This window comes from Macaca thibetana, chromosome X (genome assembly GCF_024542745.1).
Source record: "Macaca thibetana thibetana isolate TM-01 chromosome X, ASM2454274v1, whole genome shotgun sequence".
In the NCBI taxonomy this organism is placed as follows: Eukaryota; Metazoa; Chordata; class Mammalia; order Primates; family Cercopithecidae; genus Macaca; species Macaca thibetana.
In genome coordinates this window covers 115,304,048-115,320,615 of record NC_065598.1, presented here as the reverse complement: position 1 = coordinate 115,320,615, position 16,568 = coordinate 115,304,048, and the positions used below count along the sequence as shown (strand labels likewise).

At 40.9% G+C, this 16,568-nt stretch overlaps 4 protein-coding genes across 7 annotated transcripts in view; 3 read left to right on the top strand and 1 right to left on the bottom strand.

Annotated features, from left to right (window-relative positions):
• Positions 1 to 6,667, top strand: part of TMEM255A (transmembrane protein 255A) — a 51,480-nt gene extending 44,813 nt beyond the window's left edge. For both annotated transcript variants that reach the window (XM_050776118.1, XM_050776119.1), the window contains one exon: positions 5,281 to 6,667. In XM_050776118.1, the coding sequence (XP_050632075.1) occupies positions 5,281 to 5,439 (159 nt within the window). In that variant the 3' untranslated portion in view covers positions 5,440 to 6,667. The remainder of the gene's footprint in view (positions 1 to 5,280) is intronic.
• The window catches only part of RPL39 (ribosomal protein L39), a 451,119-nt gene that overhangs the window by 54,531 nt on the left and 380,020 nt on the right, over positions 1 to 16,568 (top strand). The window lies entirely within an intron of this gene.
• The window catches only part of UPF3B (UPF3B regulator of nonsense mediated mRNA decay), a 387,117-nt gene that overhangs the window by 44,838 nt on the left and 325,711 nt on the right, over positions 1 to 16,568 (top strand). The gene's annotated exons all lie outside the window — the stretch shown is intronic.
• ZBTB33 (zinc finger and BTB domain containing 33) lies at positions 7,829 to 15,480 on the bottom strand. Of its 2 annotated transcripts, XM_050776099.1 has the most exons (3): positions 15,232 to 15,480; positions 13,436 to 13,537; positions 7,829 to 12,804 (listed from the first exon to the last, which is right to left on the bottom strand). In XM_050776099.1, exon 3 carries the CDS (start codon positions 12,800 to 12,802, stop codon positions 10,784 to 10,786), a length of 2,019 nt encoding a protein of 672 aa, XP_050632056.1. In that variant the 5' UTR covers positions 12,803 to 12,804; positions 13,436 to 13,537; positions 15,232 to 15,480; the 3' UTR covers positions 7,829 to 10,783. The 2 variants fall into 2 exon arrangements, with proteins under 2 accessions (XP_050632056.1, XP_050632057.1); XM_050776100.1 differs by lacking the exon at positions 13,436 to 13,537 and having other exon boundaries at positions 15,232 to 15,479.

The window sequence follows — 16,568 nt, the reverse complement described above, 5'->3', positions numbered from 1 at the left end:
ATACCTAACCCAAAGAAGGGATCCAGATTTAGCCACTTAGTCCAAACCTAGTAGCAGGGACTTCAGGGATTGTAGAAGCCTCTCCATTTTTTTTTTTTTTTTTTTTTTTTTTTTTTTTTTTTTTTGAGACAGAGTCTCGCCCTGTCGCCCAGGCTGGAGTGCAATGGCACAGTCTCGGCTCACTGCAACCTCCACCTCCTGGGGTCAAGCAATTCTCCTGCCTCAGCCTCCCGAGTAGCTGGGATTACAGGCATGCGCCACCACACCCGGCTATTTCATTTTTTTGTAGCTTTTGTAGAAACAGGGTTTCACCATGTTGGTCAAGCTGGTCTCGAACTCCTGACTTCGTGATTCACCCACTTCGGCCTCCCAAAGTGCTGGGATTACAGGCATGAGCCACCACGCCTGGCCCACCCTTACTTTTTAATAACAGCTACTATTCACTGAGTACTTACTATGTACTAAGCATTGTGCTAAGTGCTTTACCTATATCATCATTCAGTCATTTACCTCTTTGAGAGAAGTACTCTTGTAATTGCCATTTTTAAGATAAGATGACTGAATCATGGAGAGATTAAGTGACTTCACCAAAGTCACAGAGGTGGTAAGTGAAAGAGCAAGGATTTATATCTAGGACTGTCTGATTCCAGAGATTGGGTTGGGGGATTTTTGAAGTTGTGAATCTAATTGGAGCACAGATCTTTTCCCCAGTTAATTTTGGGATATTTATACTTTCTACTGGCTTAAATCGTGGGCTTCCTACTCATGGTCCTCAGAAAGGGTCTCTTTACTCTTTATTATTAAATTATTAAATTGATCCCCACTGAAAAAGGATGCCCTTCCTTCATGCATTCCTCAGGGGGGAATTCAGGGGCTGCTTGGACACTTTTTATATGTCTCCCACTTCTTTCCCTAGGCTCAAGATGTCTTTAGTATTTCCTGTTTGAAGACCTTATAATTGTATAGCCTAGGTGTTGAGGGGGTAAGATTTTAAGTGATTTCTCTCTAGGATTTAAATGGTTTCATTTTAGTATTTTAGTTTAGCTTTATTTTGCTCACCAAGTTTCATTCCCTTATAGTTTCATAGGCGAAAATACCATTCTTTACACAAGAAAGTCAGCCAGGCGCAGTGGCTCATGCCTGTAATCCCAGCATTCTGGGAGGCCAAGGCGGGCGGATCACCTGAGGTCGGGAGTTCGAGATCAGCCTGACCGACATAGAGAAACCCCATCTCTACTAAAAATACAAAATTAGATAGGCATGGTGGCGCATGCCTGTAATCACAGCTACTCGGGAGGCTGAGGCAGGAGAATCACTTGAACCCAGGAGGTGGCGGTTGCGGTGAGCCGAGATCACGCCACTGCACTTCAGCCTGGGCAACAAGAGAGAAATTCCGTCTCAAAAAAAAAAAAAAAAAAAAAAGTCAAGAGGCCAAGAAACATCTGCTTATATTCCCAGATAAATAAAAAGCAGTCAGCAAATGCACTCCAGATCTGACAATAAAACCACCTGAAGCACAGACCCACCCCCAAAAGGCCAGAGCTCCCTCATGCACTTCTCATTGTAAAATGACCTAAGTTACAGTCAGAAAATGGACCTTTCTAGACTTTCTTCTGAACGACTTCCCATTTTGGTTATTTCCAAGTAGGACTATTTCTGTGACTTTGGGTTTGGTGATTTCAACTTCCTTTTGACCCTGAGGCTAATAGAAAGATGAGGAAAAAAGACTTACAATGTTTTGTTTTAACCCCTCAAAGTCATACCCTTATTGGGTAGCTGTCCAGTGAGGCAGCTTGGGAAACACTTCTTGTGGTCAGACATGAGCAAGGATTTGGGTCTGATCAGCTGGCCCTGAGGAAGTTTTGAGTGCTGAGCTTAGAGAAACTGGATTCTTTCAAGTACTGGGCTCCAGGGTGTCCTTGATTCTCAGGAACTCCCCATACTCCAAAGCAGGAAGGATATAAGCTGAGACTATCTTTGCCTCCTTGCTCATCTACCAACACTCATTTCTCTTGTCCTTTACACTATTTACCCACCAGCCCTTCAGCTTTAGCCAAGTAGTCCAAAATCTGTAGGGTACAAAGCATCAGTTTTTACTTCTGCTGGGAAATTAAACCCAGCTATTCATAAACCCTTCAAGGTTCCCAGCAATATTTCCCAGTCTGGCATACTGGGCCAGTACCCCTACTTTAACCATGGAATGGTCCCTTTCCCATCCATTTGGTGACCTGCCAAGTTTAAGCTTAAAACAAAAGTCTCAACCTATGCAATTCAAAAGTGCCTCTGTTTTTCTTTATTAAATCACGAGGGTACACTAGGTTTCACCCTAGCCACTAAAAGTTACTCATTATAAATTGGGCCCACTTAATAAAAGGATTGCTTTGATCCTAGGAGTGTACAGTTTATGGCATAGGTTGCTGAGAGCCTTAGAAAGCTGTTGTTGCTGTCACTCAACTTTTTCTTCCCCCCACCACCCGCCCTACGCCCCACTGTCAAGTCTTTCCTTTCTTCCCCTCCTTTCCCTTGTTCCTGACTCACCCCTTTTTAAAAAATCTTTCTTTTATCCACTCTTCTCTCCATCTGTCCAAGCTTTGCTTCTGGGGGCAGAACAGAGAGGGAATGCACAGTACCAACAGATGCTGGATTTTACCCTTGGGATACAGCGTCTTTAGTAATTATCACCAGCCAGTTCCCGGGCTCTTTGTGAAGTCACTGTCCCACAAGGTTCCTGAAGAGAGAAGCATGCCCTGATGGAAATGCACATTGATCTTGAAGAGTGTGGGTCAGCCATCAGGCAGGCAGGAGGCAGGCTAAGGTGGAAGAGGAAAGCCATCTGTGTCCCTCAAAGGGTGGTGCTCCTCTTTGAGCACCATCAGCCTGTTGGTCACCCCAGCCTCTAAGAAGCAGCTCAGAAAGCTGGAGCTGACTAGGCCCAGCAGTAGGCTGTTTAGATGCTCTTTATGCTTGGTGGTGCACAAGGATTCAAAGCTCTGTTCTCCTGAGCTGTCCACAGCATTATTAAAGTCACACTCTCAGGCAGGAACCAGAATACACCAGGCCAACTCCCCAGTTGCGACAAAGCCAAATCTTTCCCAAGGTGCCTGCCTGTTGCTAGGAAACTATGCAGTGGTACTGTGGGCCTTTTCCCTCACTAAACCCCAACGGTGTGTGGACTGCAGCCAGTTAGCTCCCTAGCTCTGCCAGGAACCCTTCAATTTTATCCTTAAGACTCCCAGCATCCTCAAAGGGAAGTGAGAATCATGCCCCCCTCCCCCCCATACTTCTCAAACACAAAACTGAGAAGTGAAAACCCAAGGGCCGTTGTACCACCCCCTTTTATTATCAAAGTGTACAACTGCCACCCACAGCAGCTGCCCACAGAAGCCTTTTAATGCCTCTCAGGACAGAACTGCCTTTAGCTTCACTTCAGGAAACTTGCCTCTCCCTTCTGTGGCTGGGAACACCTAAAACTGGCCTGCTGCCTCTCGTGTCATCTCTGTAGTGGGATTTAGAGAGGCAGTGAGTGCCACATGCCCAGGCACAGAGATTCTTTGCCCTGGTGGGTTTTTGTTCCCCTCTCTGGTTAAGAAGAGAGAGTTCTTAGTTGAGGAAAGCAATAGAACAGGAGGGAGGGAGAGGAGGAGGAAGGGAGAGTTTGAAGGGTACAAGATGGAAAATCAGGAAATCACTATACTGATGTTTTAACAAAGGTTGTCTTCTTGGAGGGAGGAGAAAAATTGAGTTTTTAGGAAAGAATCTAGATTGTCTTGAGTCCACTGCCTCAGGTTGTTTTGCCTTTAAGGGCTCTCCAGGTTCTATGACTCTGCCATTTCTTCACTCAGAGTGAAATAATGGATGGGATTTGGGAGGCAGGGGATGATGGCAGCTATCATCTCTTCTCAGTCTTAACATTATGTGGTAAGGAAGATATTTCTGTGCCTCAAGCAAGGCTTAGAAATCTGGACATAGGTTTGTTTGTTTATTTATTTGTTGTTTTCGAGATGGAGTCTCACTCTGTCACCCAAACTGGAGTGCAGTGGCATGATCTCCGCTCACTGGAACCTCTGCCTCCCAGGTTCAAGCGATTCTCGTGCCTCAGCCTCCTGAGTAGCTGGGATTGCAGGCACCCACCACCACACCCAGCTAATTTTTGTATTTTTAGTAGAGATGGGGTTTTGCCATGTTGGCCAGGCTGGTCTCGAACTCCTGACCTCAGATGATCCACCCACCTCGGCCTCCCAAAGTGCCGGGATTACAGGCCTGAGCCACGGCGCCCAGCCTAGGTTTTATTTTTTAACAGCATGCCAAGTTCATCTACTATGCTCCTGAAATTGTATTCACTCATTCAAGATTTATCGAGCACCTATTACATGGCAAGTACTGTTCTGAGCTCTGGAGGATACAGCAACAAACACAACAGGCCAACTCTCCTTCAGCAGGGAACTCACTAGGGTCAAGGATATACATAGGCCAGGGAGAGAAAGGGGAAAATGACTCTTGCCAATTCACTGCATATTTTAAAAACTTCATTTCCATTCCTTTCCCAAAGACTAACAACCTTTCCCAAAGTAAGACAACACAAAGTAAAACTGAATACTCAGTGTCTCTGCAACCTGACACATTGTTCCTCATTCTCACCTCCATGCCTTTGTTACTCTTTGCTCTCCAGCCTACTGTGCACTTGGGGATGAGAGGGCAGCAGTTAAGGTGGAGTAGAAAATGTTGGACTTGGAGTCAGAAGACTCCAGGTCCAAACAAGCTATTTAACCTCTCTGACCTTAGTTTCCTGTCTATGAGAGGGGCTCCTGACTACTGTACTACCTCTCTGTGATATACTCTTTTAGCAAAGACTTTCCCAGGGATCAATGGCTTAACCTCATTAAATGTTCTCAAGGCCAAAAATTACCTTTTTGAAGACTAGTTGGGATGTTGTTGCCATAGCTTAAGGGAAAGGTATTGGAGGCTTGAGTTATAAATGTAGAAAAGGTAGTGATGGATTTAAGAGACAACACAGAAGTAGAAGCAACAGGATTTGGTGATTGATTGGATGTGGACTGTAAGGGGTTGCAGAGGAGGATTCCAAGATATTTCTGCAGGTGGCTGTAGTCTGAGTGACTAAGAGAACCACCTGTTTCATGCTCATTAACTCTGTGAGGTTTAGCTCTCTGTTCTTCCAAATAGAAAAAAAGGCTCTGGCCCATATTCATTTTTAAATAGTAATGACTGTTCAGGGAATTGCAAACTCACTGCCTAAACTAACGTTTTCTTTTTATCACACAGCATTCCAGTGTCTTTCCATCCTCCCCTCCCTCTGGACTTTCTGATGAGCCCCAGTCTGCCTCTCCCTCACCCAGCTACATGTGGTCCTCAAGTGCACCGCCCCGTTACTCTCCACCCTACTATCCACCTTTTGAAAAGCCACCACCTTACAGTCCCTAAAGAGGAATGCCTGCTGGCTATTGAGATTATTGTGGCTTTTGTATTTCTGCTTCAGTGGAAGTGTGTAGGGTTCAAAATTTAAAGTGTGACTTTTATGCATAAAGTTTTACAATGGCCTGCCAGGCTAGGGAAAGATAGGGATGAAGCTTATTCATTATTAGTGCAGAGCAGGGGTGGCTAGGCTGAACCCAGCACAGAAGAAGGGCAGCTCACACTCTCTAAGCAAGGCTGGGGAGCCAGCCCAGCAAGAAGCTTGTCGTGTTTGGACCTGCATTACCCTATGCTCCACCTCTGTATTCAGCAGAAGTGTGGTTGCCGTCTGTTTCACTTTATGTAAAGAAGTGTTGTCCTCAGGCCCTTGGCAGATTGCCACCCCAGCACCTAGGTTGAAGCACCCGGCTTATAGGTCCTATCTTTCCCTACCACTAAAGTCAGTCCCTAAGGACAATTTCCCAGCTGATGGGGCTACACAGTAGTTCCAATACAGAGAGTTCTGGCTAAGATTTTGTTTGCTTGTGTCTGGATGTTGAAAAAGGCTGCCCATATCTCTTACTCCTTTCTTCTCTGTATTGTAAAAATGGCTGTTGTGATCACTCAGCTCAGCTTTTGTTATTGGTACCTCCTAAAGGGAAAAGTGCAATATTCTTGCATCTTGAGTAGTGGGGAACAGGATGTATTGTTCCGGAAACACTGAAATACACAGCAACATGTGAGATGCTTTAAGTAGATCACTTAGGAGACAGTGGTTCTACTACATGTTGCATTATTACAAAATACATTTGCTACAGGAAATATAAATCTTATGGTTGTAATTAAGAGTTTAAAAATGTTATAAATTAGGTTCTTGGGTTGTGATATGAATTGTTACTAATCTTTGTGACTATTTAATCTTCAAATATTGTGCTTAACCCCAGCAATCCGCACGTATCCTGCACCCCACCCCAAAAGACTGTATTTTAATACCACTGGTCTTACTGGTCCTTTTTTCTGTTGAGACCAGTCATGACAGCATTCAAGATTATGAAAGTGTTACAATGCCGCTTCAAGTCTGCAAAACCTCAAACATAGCCAACTTGACAAATACTTAAGTGTTATGGTAGATTTAAAATCCATCTGGCACACCGTGGTAGATTATTTGTACAGTTCTTTTAATTACACATAGCTTTAAACCATCAACCTGATAAGTTTAAAACACTTTTGCACCCATGCCTTCACTTCAGAATGAACAGGGGCTACAGGACGGTACCTAATTAGACAGTTCTCCAAACACAGAACACACACTAGAAAAATTTCCAGCCAATATTGCTACCTCCCAACTTAATGGATTAGAGGTAGCAGACAAATGCTGGTGCTCCCATCTACGTTGTAGACACCCAGCCATCAAGAATCAAGGCACAAGAAGTGCACTCTCTCATTATTAACAGTAAATGTTTGCAAGATATCCAGTTTAACTTTCAGCATCATGAATGTTGTCTTATCCAGATTTTGAATCTGAAAAACTATAATCCTTTTGTGTTATACAAAATTACTATGATTTTTTTACAGTTCTGAGCATATTAAAATTCTACTGGATTTCAAAGAGACTAATATCCAATTGACTTACTAAACAAATACCAACTTGTAATACTCAATGAAGTTTTTTGCCATTTACACTTGACCATTTGCTTTAGTGAATGTCTATATTTAATTTTTTAAAGGCACCATTACACAGTATATCCTACATTTATCACATTTCTTAAAGTGTTAAGATTCTATGGCTCATTTCTATGTATTTTTCTTACTTTACAAAATAACCTGAAACAGTATAGATTTTGTAACACTTAATTTGAGCAGCTTTTATTACATTGAATTATATAAAGTGCATGTTACCTTGGAAAAATTATTTGCTGCTTTACTCTTTTGCAAAACATTTGCTGTAATGAAGGGATTTGTATTTCCAATATGTATCTTGACTGCATTTTGTAATATTTACTGCTTTATTCCTAATTCTGCTTTAAAGTATTGAACTGGGCATGAAACATTAAAATATTAATCCAGAACCTGTATAAACTGGATGTTGCTTAAAATCTGTATCACTGCCATGTTGAAAACTCAGACTGCTTTTGTGATGTTTCAAATGAATAAAACTATCCTCCTCCTTATCCACTTGTGTCAAGGTAGCTATAAAAGTACAGCAAATGCTCTAAAGCAACTGACAGCAGCTGACTCACTTTTGACTATTAGGGTTCAAGATAAAAGGGGACATGATTAACCAACATATAAAACCTAATGGGAAATTCTGCCATGCTGTCATCAGAAATACAGCTCCAGTCTCCTGCTGCAAAAATTGAAAAATGTAAAAACCCATATAATTTCTGAAAGACAATCTTGTAAAACACGCACTCAAACATCAGAATTAAATCATTTTATTTTTGCCACAAGAAGCTCTAAGAACTAATATCAGGCCATGGTTAATGAAAAGTAGAACTTAAAGTCATGACAGGGAAGATTGTACAAGTGTGAACATTACAGTACTGGGAGGAATGAACAAGGTTTCATATGGTTGACCAGCCAGAAAGCCAGTGCTGTTAAGTTAGCATTTAATTCTTTAGAATATGCATGCCTTGACAATACAAAATACCTTGAGCAATGTTTACCATTTTTTATCTTTTTGGTACAATGGGGAAAAATGTGGCATTATTTCTTCATAGTAGTTGTGTGTGGGGGATCGTTACCACCAAAATCATAATAATCATTTAAAGTATATTTTAAAGTTAGTCTTGCAAGATTGTTATGGCATTTTAAAACTTCTGTAGTTTAAGCATTTTCATTTTGTCGTATCTCTTAACAAATTACTATTTCAAGTAGTTCCTATCCAGAATATTTACAGGTAATTTAGCATAGGAGCAAATCTGAAGCTAACTTCAAAGACGAAAAGGAAGTTCAAGAGCCAGAGAGCTAAGTATAAGATAGAAAAACCACATGATAATTTTAAACAGCATCTTGCTACAGATTTCCAATCCAATAAATACCAGGAATGAAGGACTTTTGCCCCAAAGAAGTATTTCACATGAACTGCGAACTTTGGATATGGAAACTTATAGAAAAACTGAAGACCCTGAGACGCATGCAAGTAAGAGTCTTCTGGCAAAAATACAATTTAATTTTCCAGTTTCTCTCCTCCCAAAAAACTCCAGAAGATACCTTTAGTAGGCACAGTTTAAATGTCATATTCAGAATTTACAGAGCACAGCAGCAGCAAATAATTACATCCCTATTATTCAGAACACATAGTTTTCCATTATAGAATTAGTTCCTGGTTTGTCATAATAGGCTTGTAGAAACTGCCAAGTTTTATTATGACAAACTAATTGACCTAGCAGTTGAGTCTGAAAGATCTGGAAGCTCTGCCGGCACCCGTATCATTCACATTGGTAGAAGTAATTATGTCTAACTGGTGAAATAGCATTAATGAAACTCAAACAAATTTTCACTGAGAACATTTCAGACTGCACACTATAGTCAAAGAGTGATGTTATCAATACCTACACAAAAAAGAAACAGATATGGTGATTCCAGAGATCACAAAGTCTTAAGTTATAAGGTAATTTCAAATTTCCCAGGGGTTAGTTTACAAATGGTTTGAAGGTCTAGACTTACAGAACAGAAAACAGATAAATGCACATCACTCTACCCCTTGGCAAGCAAAGGATTTTTTTTCTTGTATTATTGCATGTACTGATGCCTGATACCCTCAGCTACCAACTTAAGAAACACTGAAACCACTACCTTCAAATCCAGCTTACCATCAGAAGAACGATGTATACATGAGAAATTATGATTAAAGCTTTAAGTTCAAAGTCAAGAAATAGGCTATTTTTTAAAATACATGGTAAGGAGAAAGAAAATATCTATGTTGGACTAAGAAATACTTAAGCAAGGTTACAAATGACTAATAACTATGCACAACAATCTTTTCCAGTATCAATTTTTTCCTTTGCAAAAAAACAAAAAATCATTTACAGACGTTCAACAATTCTGTTATAAATGCTAGGCTATATGTATGTTCCAACCTGCTTCCTTTTAGTACTAGCACAGTTTAGTACTAGCACTTCAGTAAGTGTTAACTTTATTTTCTAAGTGTTTAAATATGTGTCATTTTAAAAAGAAGAAAAGTGGTATTTATTGTTGTCAAGAAAAATGGGAACTGACAAGCCTATATAACATTCCTTATGTAGTTTCTGATTGCTATAATATTGCAGCAATTTGCGGATGGAATAAAACTTATTTTAGAAGGGGTAAAAACCTAACAAATCTTGCTGAAAGGAAAATACTAGATCACTGATTCAACTATTTCAAATAAAGACTTCCTATTGGAGATTCTACATAATATGAACATTTAAAAATATATGCCAGTAGCCTCCCACCCAAAATATGTAAAGTCTCACCCATGGAATCTATCATTTACAAGGATTTATACATAAAGATTCATTTGGTGGCTTTCAGATTCAAAATTTGAAAATTTTCATGGGAATATTTTTAACCATAAGAAGCAAAAAGGAAATCTTCATTCCATTCTCTACAACGTGGTAGCCAGAGAATTAAAAATACATGCAACAGAACTTTTCATGTCCTCCTATCCGCCATTACAGAGATTTTTTTTTTCGTTAGTTTTTTGCCCCCAGAGACCACATTGCAAAGGTATAAAGTGGTCTAGCCACCAAAGTCTTTTACAGACTATGGCAATGAAAGCAAGGATTAATTCTGATTAGCTAAATCTAATTTGTTCTTCAGATGAGAGACTTGTCTGCATGGCTATTTTCATGGAGAGAGGGTAGCAGGAGGTTGCTGTCCGCTTGGACTAGCAGATGACACAACCCAAGCAGAGACTTATTCTGACATTTTCCAGAACAACTCTAAAACTTTACTCTTTATGCCATATACAAGACAAAACACACATTTATTGTCTCAATGTTAAGAAAATTGAGAATTCAGCAGTAAAGTGCTAACATGGAAGGGGAAAGTTGTAAGACGTACTAGGGTATGCTAATAACTCCAGTTATTTTCAAAGAACATTCAGACTGCTTCAAATTCTATTCAGAAAACTATCTCTCCAAGCTTTTAATTTTTGCCTTTTAAATGAGCTGAAAACTAACTATATAAACAGATACTTGGGGAGGGGGGTCTCACCTCTAGTCAAAACTTTCAGAAAAATTTGCTTCTAAAAATTATGAACAAAAATCCCACTACACTTCTTTCAGATAATGTGGCAGATCAAATTAACTTATTTGCACCTTGTTTTACAGATCTTCTGAAACCCCTGCCCCATCATCCAAAACACAACTTTCTAGTATTTCAAAGGAGTTTAGTAAGATTCTGGTATTATAAATTCAAACTCAGTACTGCCATCTGTTACATTTTGTTTAAAAATTGAATCATTTTCCTGCTGAATAAAAATATCTTCCCAGGTCATTGGCTTGTTCTGAGTAGATGTAGTGGTCCCTACTGGAGGTTCTTTTCCAGTGTCAACCTTATACCCAATACCATCACCCTTCATTGCAGGCATAGTGCTTGATCTATCGGAAAGATATGCATATTGTCTAATTTGTAAAGACCTGCATGGATGTAAACGATAAAGCTTTGAGTCCCCAGAAGGATCTTGACTATGAACTGACTTTATATGTGAAGACATAAACTGATAGTTGATGAAAGATTTGCCACAGGCCAAACACTGATACCTTCGCTCCCCTGTGTGATGAATTTCATGCTTTGTGCGATATTCTGCAAGAGGAAATACCTTCTCACAGTAACGGCACGGATACTTCTTCTCCCAAGAATGAATGTTAAAATGTCTCCGCAAGCTTGTCAGACAGACATATGACCTTTTGCATACAATACAGATATAATAGACCCTTCCATCTACTATTAACTCATAGTGATCATCATGTTTTACTTTCATACGTTTGTTTGCCATCTCGCTGCCAGACGTTTTTGGTATTTCATTCTCAAGTCTGGCCTCCCCTTCATCAGGGTCATCCTTGACAGGGATCACTATATCATAAGTATCTTCACCGATATTTGCATAAACCTTGCAACCAGTCGATAAGCCTTCAATTTCAGTAGCTGTATCTAAAGTAATGATCTTCTGACCCTCCATTAGATGTTTTGATCCTAAGCCTGGATCATTGGTATTTCTAGTAATTATATCTGAAATTTTTAAGGAATTGGAAAGTGGTTCTTGAAGAAGTGTAGGAATCTGCATCTTCTGTATTAATGATCCATCAAAACTGGTATTTTGGGAGGTATCAGCCTGTGGGACCAAAGATGTATTACTGACGGCCGAGTCAGGACTGGAGCTAATAGTGTCATCATCATCATCTATAATTTCCTCCTCCTCCTCTTCATTGGCCTTGTTTCCTGTTAAAATAGCACTGTTTGGTGTCTGCTGATTCTGCACAAGTAAATTGATTGAAGAAGGTATATGATTTGGAAGTGAAGAACTGACATTTGGTGGTGTAGAAAGTGGTGTCTGATTTAACAAAATAATATTAGGAGTCAGATGTGTTGGAGCTGAAGATACCAACAATTTTTCACTTCCTTGTGTTTGGCTCAGAGTTGCCTGATTCACAGGAGTAGGAAGTTTCTGAGTAGGTGTGATATTTGTTAAAGGGGGAGAGTTATTGCTAGCACTAGGTGCAACATCTGAAATAGCAACAGGGCCTGGGTTAGACTGGACCTGTGCCACTGTGTTATTACTTGGCAAAGTCTCCTTTGTGGGCAGAATCTCGGAGCAAAAAATGACATCATCATCATCATCATCAGAATCGGTAACAATGATCTTTTTCATTTCATAATCTTCGGCAGATAATGAAAAAGACTCTGTTATAATAGGCATTATAGTAGCCCCGTTATCTTGGGCTTCATCTTTTGACTTCTGTATTACAAGGTTCTTGTCACCAGAATCAGGAGGTAAAGGTTCAATATTACCATCCTGAGCTGTACCTGAGATGCTTTTAACCTGTGACAATGGGACACCAAGCTCTGCTATAAATTTCACTCCTAATAACTGCCCTGATTTAATTAATTCATCAAGCAAATCTGATCTAACACGAACAATTTTAGAACTATAGATATAATTGAGAATTTCTGCAAAGATCTCTGCTCTTATAAAGCTCAGTTCAACAACTTGCCCAGCAACAGAGAAGAGCTGATGGAAGTAGGTACTAGAAGCTGAAAGAATATTCTTGTGGGCCCGGAATTTTCGGTCTTCCACAATAACGGTAACATCACAGAAGAGTCCATGGCCACGTTGCTCATTCAAGGAGTTCAGCAGACTGCCAGAGTACTGAATGTCTGTAGCAGAAATCAGTTTTCTACTCTCCATGCCTTTAAGAGAAAGAGAGGAGGGGATGGGAAAGGATTAGAGAGAAAAAACAAAAGTACTTATCATTTAGAATTTAAGCTGCAGTATCATTAGTTTATTCAAGTTTTAACCAAAGTTTGGCATAATTTTTTGGCTTTTACAGAAATTGTTCATACAGGTAGGCTTTTGGAACAAGTGTCAAATCTCATGGCTTGCTCCTGAGTTGAGTAAGCTTTACACTGTTATAGAGACTTGAACAGTAATCTCCATAGTCACCTTCTTTTGAATATTAGATACATGCATCTCCACTAAGTGATTTTTAAAGATTAGAATTAATTTTCTTAGTCCCAATTTTGGGTTTTCTCTCCAAGAAGAGGTAAGAGTTGATTTTTAACTGTCAAAATTAAGGAAAATCATCATGAACACACAGAAGTTACGTCTCTGTAAATGATTTAAATGTCAGAAAAGCTCAGTGCGTGCAATACTGTGTCTGAAATTCACACTCTTAACTAATCTTTAAGAATATATGCAGAATCTGCACCCTGGAGCCAATGACATTTATAAACACTGACAATTATTACCTCCCAACGTCCCATTATTTTTCTGTTATTTAAATTGGGGTGCCTCATCTTGATAAACTATTAAACTTCTTACCCTCTCCTCTTTCTTCATCCCCTTGTCCCTTCCCCTCATCTCTCCATCTTTACAATTTCCAGAGGTGGAATGTTAAACAGTGCCAAGTGAAGTCAACAGACACTATCATGAAAAAATATGACAAAGGAAAAGAAAAGTTTACCATTTCTAAATGCCCACTTCCAAGAAAACACGAAACATTTCATTTTTGTTGGTAAAGAATTATGTGCATTGGTATGAGAACTTTTTCACACCAAATGAGTTAGTGAAAATGAAAACATTAACTTACTGGAATAGATTACGCTAGAAAAAGGGGATGATGTTCAGAATGCATTGTTGTGTAGCACTAGCAAAACATCATTTTTTGCACTTTGCAGAAGATATTTCCAGTAACAAAGAGGCCAAAGTTTAAAAAAATCCATATATTAAATATACATATAATATCCATACATATGATTATATATGGATATATTTTAATACATGGATATTATATATTAACAATTAGTTGACAAGTAATTTTAGTGAAGAAATATTTTTATTAATATTCTCTCCCTTTGAAGTTACCAAAAAGGTATAGATGTCACAATGCTTAAGTTACATACACGTGGAGGGCAATTCTGTCTCAAATACCTTCTAAATTTTTCAAAATGATACCTTAAGAACAAACAGCAGGCAAAAAGTCTAAAAATCAAAGATTTAAAACATTATTAGAAGGTGTTGCATGTTAACAGTACCAAGGAATTTCAGGTTACCATAAAGGTATTCATCATCAGAAAGGGTGACCTTTGGACAGTTTGCCAAAAACCAGGGCTTCCGAAATACGGGCATTTCCACAGAAGTCGATTTTAAGTGGAAAGACAGGTTTTCTGAAAACGGCACGCAATTTTTGTCAGTTACACACGGGTTCTTCCAATATGGGAATGCGTCAAATGTACGTGTCCAGGTGACACTGGGACTCGGTTTCGTTTCGTTTATGTGTCCCCCTCCTTCCCGTCAGGGTGGGCCCAGGGACAGCACAAGTCGGTCTGAACCCACCCCGAAGATCTGCTATTCGACTGTGGAAAAGCCATTCCACATCATTGTGAAACCCTTGACCAAGGGCCGGTTTGGAGGAGCTGGTGACGGTGGAAAAGAGATAAAAGCCATCCGCGAGGGAGTGAAACAAACCGACACGCGGCTCCCTGCGGCAGCTGAACCTCATCTCCCTTCCTCCACCTCCCTCTTCCCCATATGGACCCTGCCAGCTGCAACCGAGGTTTTTAACCCCAATTCACGTGCAAAGCAAGCTTCTTGCAAATACAGATGGAGGTACAAACAGCAGAGTGAAGGCGGGAGGAATATGGGGTACCAGGGAAAGTAGAAGGTGGTGAAAGGCAGGGTGGGGTGTTGGGGGGGGATGAAGCGAAGCAGGCGGCATTGTTGTGCCCCGGGAAGGGGACGGAAGGGGAGGATGGGCCCGGCAGAAAAGCTCTAAATCAAAGTAGGGGCTGGGGGAGTAAAAGAGGCACAAAAAAGCAGGGAGAGGGGCGAGGGAAAAGCCAAGTGGGTCTCTGTGATGGGCTCCCCACGCCCCGGGGCCTACCCAGGGCACCGGCAGCCCCTCGGCCCCTAACAGCGAAGGGGACCGCGCCGCCGCCCTCGCTGCTCGTCCCCTCCTTCACTCCCCGGCCCACACAAAGAAAGAGCCGGAGGAGCAGAGCCTCCGACTCTGCCGCTTCCTGGTTCAAGTGAGGCGAATGCAAACGCAGGCGCGGCCCAGGGACGGAGAAGGCAAGCGCGCTCCTTCGCCCCCTCCCGGATTGGGGCCGGGTCCTCACCTGCTTCGCGGCGCCGCCGCTTCTCCACCTCGGGACGCGCGGAAGGCTGGGAGTCCCCCAACAAGAAGAAGCCGCACTCCCCGGCGATTCTGCCCCTTCTTTAAACGTCGCTCCAGTCTGGGTCGACGTCGACGCGGCCGCCGCCTCCTGCCGCCAACGCTGCTACAGCTGCCCCACGCCGCCGACAGAGGGCACAGCGCGGGGGCGAAGCGCTCAAGTCAAAGGCGCCCTCCTCTTCCGAGCGCAGGCCGGGGTGGTCCGGAAGGGCCCGAGCTTGAGGCGGCTCCACCTCGGCGCCGTGCTCTGCCTTCGGCTCTTTCCGCAAGGGGGCGGAGGAAGACTGGGAAGCTCTTGTGTGTTCGGCTATTTCCGGAGGGCGAAAGGGTGGGAAAAAAGGAAAGGGAAAGATCTGTAAGGCAGTCGCAAGCAATTGGATGGAAGGGACGCGAGTCGTTTTCATCGAAATTCAATGTGAACTTCTAGGGCCTACAAACTTTTAGAGACTATACAGGTTTCATTTCTTTTGCAAATTTGAATCTGCTCTATTAGACTGTTTGCTACATGATAAACCATCTTGAAATAGAATACATACAATCAAATATGAATTAACAACTTCTTATGGTAATTCAAGTTCTGGGATAACAAGACAGCAACTACATTACATTAACTACTTTTAAGAAAGAAATTTAGTGTTTGGACAACTGTCTTCTTAATTGAATACTAAATGATGCAGTACTGTGTTAATTCCCTCATTTCAACTAGCATTTACTAACCCCTTGCTTGATCTGTAGCAAAAACCCTATGTTAGGCTCTCGAGAATACAAAAATGAATAACCCAAAGGTCTCTACCTCTTTAGGGAGCTCAGTAGGTAGGTACACAAACATGTACAAAAATATTTGTACAAGGTGTAGAAGCAGAGAAGAGAATAGCAAATCGAGTGCTGTCATTTGACCTGTATCTTGAAAGATTAATAATATTAACACTTGCATTTTTAATTTTTTATTATTACTATTTTAATTTTTTATTATTACTATTTCCATAGCATTTCATCTTCAGAGGGCTTTAGTGTCTGACACATAGTAAGTGTTCAGTGATTAATGACTGAAAAAATACATTGTGAGTTACATAATTTTTTAAAATCCTCTGCTAATACCCTTCCAACTGAGTACCATAATGAATGAAACAACAGGATGGGTGTTTGGAGAGCAAAATATTTCCCTTTTAGGCTGGTTATTGATCATATCTTCAACCAAGGAACCAAATAGTAACTTTTTTCTGCCATAATTAAGGCCATTCACTACCTTCCTTATCTTTTTAAAAAGATATTTATAGGATA

What these genes read in the sequence shown, in the direction of transcription:
- ZBTB33 (XM_050776099.1), bottom strand. Translation starts at nt 12,802, where the DNA reads ATGGAGAGTAGAAAACTGATTTCTGCTACAGACATTCAGTACTCTGGC.